This window comes from Jaculus jaculus, chromosome 11, assembly GCF_020740685.1.
Source record: "Jaculus jaculus isolate mJacJac1 chromosome 11, mJacJac1.mat.Y.cur, whole genome shotgun sequence".
NCBI classification, from domain to species: domain Eukaryota; kingdom Metazoa; phylum Chordata; class Mammalia; order Rodentia; family Dipodidae; genus Jaculus; species Jaculus jaculus.
Genome location: NC_059112.1, coordinates 112,632,565 through 112,638,564, shown reverse-complemented (window position 1 = coordinate 112,638,564; position 6,000 = coordinate 112,632,565). Strand labels below are relative to the sequence as shown.

General features: G+C 51.7%; 1 protein-coding gene across 3 annotated transcripts in view; it reads left to right on the top strand.

The window, feature by feature from the left end:
- Nucleotides 1-661: 661 nt before the first annotated feature.
- The window catches only part of Rab11fip3 (RAB11 family interacting protein 3), a 77,497-nt gene continuing 72,158 nt past the window's right edge, over nt 662-6,000 (top strand). For all 3 annotated transcript variants that reach the window (XM_045161573.1, XM_045161572.1, XM_045161571.1), the window contains exon 1: nt 662-1,750. In XM_045161573.1, the coding sequence (XP_045017508.1) occupies nt 695-1,750 (1,056 nt within the window). In that variant the 5' untranslated portion in view covers nt 662-694. The remainder of the gene's footprint in view (nt 1,751-6,000) is intronic.

Here is a 6,000-nt window from a genome sequence, read left to right as displayed (position 1 = left end):
AGGAGTCCTCTGACATAATCCTGAGCAATTCCTCTCCACTGTGCGGTGTGGGAACCCGCCCCTAGGGACCACGTTTTGTGCTGTCTCCGTGACAGTGTCTTTAGGGGTTCACTGGCCCACACCCTGCACGGGCATTCGCAGGCCTGTAAGCACAAGCTCTCAAACCCTCAGCCGCGCGCGTCTCCACGCAACACCATGAGGCGCTCAACGCAGCTGTACCCCGAGGAGCACAGGAGCTTCCAGTGCACGTCCTAGAGCCGCACCCGAGCAGACACCTGCCTATATAGATCAGCAGGTAGGGGCGTGGCCTGCCGCGGCGCTGCGTGATGACGTCACCGACGACGGAGGGCGAGCCGTCGTCGCTCGCTTGGTCCTCCAGCTGTGGTGCTCGGGTCCGAGCCTCGGCCGCCTGACCCGCGGCCCGTGACCGCCGCCCGCTGGTTTCGCCTCCCGGCTGCGCTGCGGCCGCCATGGGCCTGTGCCTGCCACGCCGCGGGGCCGAGGGGCGCTGAGGCGCAAGGAGAAGATGGGCGAGGGCGGAGCAGGGCCCGAGTGCCAGCCCCAGCAGCCCTGGCGCCCCGCGCGCGCCCGTTCTCGCCGCCGCGGGGATGCCCGCGCCCGTCGCCGCGCCCTGAGCGCCTTTGTCTGCCGCCCGCGCCGCTCGCTTCACCCCTAGCTCGGTCTGCTCCCGAGCATGGAGCTTGCCCAGCCGGCCTCCTCGTCGGGCCGCGAGGAGCCGGCGTCTGGGTCACAGTTCGGGGTCCAGGGATCGGTGGGGCCCGACACGCCTGGCTGCTGGCCGGAGAAACACTCCTTGCCTTTCCTTTGGCCTGATGAGCCCGAGGTGCCGGATGCATCTCACTGCTGGCTCGAAGAACCGGAGCAGCCGGACACACCTAGCTGCTGGCCAGAGGAGCCCGACGCATGGTGCCGTCGGCCCAAGGTGCCGGAGGAGCCCTCTGCACCTCGCTGCAGGTCCGAGGAGCCCGGCGCACCCCGCTGCTGGTTGGAGGATCCCGAATTACCGTGCCATCATCGTCCCACGGAGACGGAGGAGCCCAGTGCTCCTGGCTGCTGGTCCGAGGAGCCAGAGGAGCCCTATGCACCTCGCTGCTGGGCCGAAGAACCAGAGGAGGAGCCCGACGCACGGTGCCGCCGACCCAAAGATTCAGAGGAGCCCAATTCCCCTAGCTGTTGGGCCGAGGAACCTGAGGAGTCCGACGTACAGTGCCATTGGCCCAAAGATCCGGAGGAGTCCAATACACCTCGCTGCTGGCCCGAGGAGACCTACCTGTCATATCTCTGGCCCGAGGAGCCTGAGGAACCCGACGCACCTTGCTCCTGGCCAGAGGGACCCAACGCACCATACGTCTGCTCCGAAGAATCGGAGGAGCCGGACGCACCTTGCAGCTGGCCGGGTGAGCTGGAGGAGCCCAAAGTCGCGTGTGACGGGCCTGAGGAGCTAGAGGAGCCCAAAGTACCGTGCTGCTGGCCAGAAGAGCCGCTTGACTGTGGCCCCAGGAGGGGCCTGTCGCTAAGGCCCTCGCCTGCGGCAGGTGAGCTGTTGCAGGCATGTCCCGGGCCGCCTTCGGACTCGAACCCTGCACTGTCGCTGCCCAGCGAGTCCGGGACGGGTCAGGATGAGGGCGCGCGCCTTCGGGCTGTGTTCGAAGCCCTGGACCGGGATGGAGATGGCTTCGTCCGCATCGAGGACTTCATCCAGTTCGCCACAGTCTACGGGGCGGAGCAGGTAGAGTGCTGGCGGCAGTTGTGGCCCAGGGAACGCGCGTGGTTGGTTTTTTGTTAAGGGTAGTTTTACAGAAGTCCCCTTTTCCTTTCAGAGAAGGTTATGTCTTGAGTTACATGCCCCTCTCCTAGTGCCACGCTTGCTGTTTCTTTCTTAGACCCATGATGGGGACACCGTCTTATCAGTGACTAGCTTCTGCCATCTATATTAAGACTGCATATGTCAGTCTTGTTGATGTCTGTTTTGAATATGGTTTCTTTATTATGTGTAGTACTCGTTTGTTGTACTAGGTTTTGTCTTTTGACAGGCTGCAGCCCTTCAGAAAATCCTAGGAATTTAAAATGTTGAATTCTGGCTGGAGATGTAGCTTAACGATAGGGTACTTGCTTGATATGCCCAAGGTCGTGAGTTGGATCCCCTGCACCAGCAAAAACAAAAAAAAAGGGGGGGGGATGTTCAACTTTACAATAAATTCAACTGACAAAATCAGCAGGTACAAAACAAATCTTAAATTGGGTATAGTAGTGCATGTCTGTCATCCCAGTATTTGGGAGACTCCTAAGAAGGATTGTCCCATATTTGAGGCCAGTTGGGTCTACATAGTGAGCTGTGTATTGACTCAGTGAGCACTACAAAGAAAGACTCAGACCCTCCCTCTCTTTCAAAAAGTTGCCCACAGTCCATGAACAAGGTGCTCTAGTACTAACCTGAGAACATCTTCCCTATGAGTTAGTTATTTATGCATGTGAAGTCCTTGAACTTTTTATTTACTTATTTATTTATTTATTTATTTATTTTTTTTTTTGAGGTAGGGTCTCACTCTAGCCCAGGCTGACCTAGAATTCACTCTGTCTTCTCAGGGTAGCCTCGAACTCACAGCAATCCTCCTCCTTCTGTCTCCCTAGTGCTGGGATTAAAGGCATGCGCCACCATGCCTGGCCCCTGGACTTTTTATTTTTTAATTCATTTTTATTTATTTATTTGAAAGAGGGAGAATGGGCACACCAGAGCCTCCAGCAAATGAATTCCAGACATATGTGCCACCATGTGCATCTGGCTTACGTGGGTCCTGAGGAATTGAACCTGGGTTCTTTGGCTTTACGGACAAGCACCTTAACCGCTAAGCTATCTCTTCAGCCCTACAGCCTATTTTTTTTTTTTTTTTTTTGGTTTTTCGAGGTAGGGTCTCACTCTGGTCCAGGCTGACCTGGAATTAACTCTGTAGTCTCAGGGTGGCCTTGAACTCATGGTGATCCTCCTACCTCTGCCTCCCGAGTGCTGGGATTAAAGGCGTGTGCCACCACGCCCGGCCCTACAGCCTATTTTTTGAGGTAGGGTTTCACTCTAGCCCAGGTGGACCTGGAATTCACTGTGTAGTCTCAGGGTGGCCTCAAATTCATGGCAGTCCTCCTATCTCTGCCTCCCCAGTGCTGGGTTTAAAGATGTGCATGTAAACATTTATTAAGTGTCCAAGTACATTTGAATGTTCTTTTTTTTTTTTTTTTTTTGAGAGCGACAGACACAGAGAGAAAGACAGATAGAGGGAGAGAGAGAGAATGGGCGCGCCAGGGCTTCCAGCCTCTGCAAACGAACTCCAGATGCATGCGCCCCCTTGTGCATCTGGCTAACGTGGGACCTGGGGAACCGAGCCTCGAACCGGGGTCCTTAGGCTTCACAGGCAAGCGCTTAACCGCTAAGCCATCTCTCCAGCCCTACATTTGAATGTTTGAGCCCAGGTATCTTTAAGAAAAGAGAAAGAGATGGCTTAGCGGTTAAGCCGTTTGCCTACAAAGCCAAAGGACCCAGGTTCAATTCCCCAGGACCCATGTAAGCCAGAAGCACAAGGTGAAGCATGTGTCTGGAGTTCGTTTGCAGTGGCTGGAGGCCCTGGTGTGCCCATTCTCTCTTTGTGTCTGCCTCTATCTGTCTGTCTCTCTCTCTCAAAAAAAAAAAAAAAAAAAAAAGCTGGGTGTGATGGGATGCACATCTGTAAATCTGGCATTCAGCATTCAGGAGGCTGAGGAAGGAGGATGGATGGCAGACTCTACACAGCCTACATATAGCTACAAAGCCAGACCCCGTCTACAAAAAAACAAGAAAAAAAAAAAAACAGAAAAGGTCAAATTGACACTGGCATTGAGGGTGCTAAAACTTTCTGACTGGCTGGGGAGATGGCTCAGCTGTTAAAGATGTTTTCTTGCAAAGCCTGCTTGCTTGGGTTTCATTTCTCAGTACCCATGTAAAGCCAGATGCAGAAAGTGGCATATGCATCTGTAGTTCGTTTGCAGTGGCAGGAAGTCCTGGCATTCACTGTTGTGCTCTTTCTCTCTCCTTGTAAGTAAATAAAATAAATAAACTTAAAAACAAGCCATTGAAAGCCGGGTGTGGTGGCGCACGCCTTTAATCCCAGCACTCGGGAGGCAGAGGTAGGAGGATTGCCATGAGTTTGAGGCCACCCTGAGACTCCATAGTGAATTCCAGGTCAGCCTGGGCTAGAGTGAGACCCTACCTCGAAAAAACAAACAAACAAAAAAAAAACAAACAAAAAAACAAGCCATTGAACAATTGGAAAGAAGTAAGTCCAAGTAACTCAGGACTCCTTGCTAGGTTTACACCGGATTATGCAGGTGCCTGAAGCTTCTGCAGGATTCTGGTCCTTGTGTTCACATGCTCAGCTCTGGGTAGGGAAGACACTACTGGGAAAGCAGGTGTGTGCTTGGTTTCCTGTGGTTAGCTTGAATTGTGGTCACTGGCCTGGGTACTTGTGCTTCTTGCTCCTGAGCTGGGGGAGGCCTTGACCATGCTTTAGTTGTTTCTAGTGTTAGGTGTCTTCTCTTCAGATTTCCCTCCAAACGCAGTCAAATTTATCAGGCAAGCACCACATTTGCTTTGCTTTGCCATGACCTGACTCTGCTGTTATAGTTTCACTGGATCATTGCCACAGTTCTGAGGTAGCAATTAGGCCAGCCAGCTTCACACCCCTCCCCCACTTTACAGGTAAGCTAGAAGCCCAGAAAAGTTGAACATCTTTTCCAAGTGCTAAACCAGGAATAGAGCTGGTCTTTTAGCTCTTTCCCTGCAGATATCTCTAGATGTGGTAGCTCAGGTAGTTCTACACAGTTTCAACTTGGTGACTTCTGTAAAAGTCTGTTGAGAACCATCTTTTGTCATCATCTCCTCAATTTGCTCATGTTTGGGTAAACATGGAATTGCTATTTAGGGCTGAGCATTCTTGAATACAGACTTAAGATAAGTCAGAATTCTTCACTCTTCAACTATTCCTGGCAGGTCTCTGCTGGTGATGGAGAGTGGAGGGAAATCTGGATCCCCTCTATGCTCTTCCATAGCTTAGGGCTGACCTAGGTGCCTGGACTCAGAATAGCTTCTTGAATGGTAGAAGAAAGCTCTTTAGTGTGAGCTGTCGTACTATTTTGGAGCAGATAATGTACAGGGTGATGAAAGGTTGAATTTTATGTTTGTGTAAGCTGTGATAGCCATGACTCAGGCCTGCTGTGTTCTAGTCCCATGGCAGAGTATATTACAGAGGTGCAAAGACAAGAGCTGTTAGATAGTGGAGCAGTTTAGAGAACCGTAGTGCTTTCCCCATTTTGGGGGACTTTTGAAACTTTGTCTTGAACATATGCAGTACAGAACCTGATGGGGAAAGTCTCCAGAGTCTGTCTCAGCAGTGTCAGGGCTTATTTCACCTGCAAATATCTTTCCACCCTCTGCTTTGCTTTGTTTTATTTTATTTTTTATTAAGCCCAGGCTGTATTGAACTCATGATCCTTCTTCCTATCTATGCCTCTTCAGCAAATTCCTACCTGTTTGTGCCACCACTGCTGGCTACCTTGCCTTTTTCTTTTTTTTTTTTTAAGAATAACTTTTTTTTAAAAAATTAATTTATTTATTTGAGAGCGACAGACACAGAGGGAAAGACAGATAGAGGGAGAGAGAGAGAATGGGCGTGCCAGGGCTTCCAGCCTCTGCAAACAAACTCCAGACGCGTGCGCCCCCTTGTGCATCTGGCTAACGTGGGACCTGGGGAACCGAGCCTCGAACCGGGGTCCTTAGGCTTTACAGGCAAGCGTTTAACCGCTAAGCCATCTCTCCAGCCCGACCTTGCCTTTTTCTTTAAAGTAGATTCCTGCTGGGTGTAGTCATTCGGGAAGCAGAAGTAGGAGTTCAAGGCCAGCCTGAGATTGCATAGTAAATTCCAGGTCAGTCTGGTTAGAATGAGAATCTACCTTACC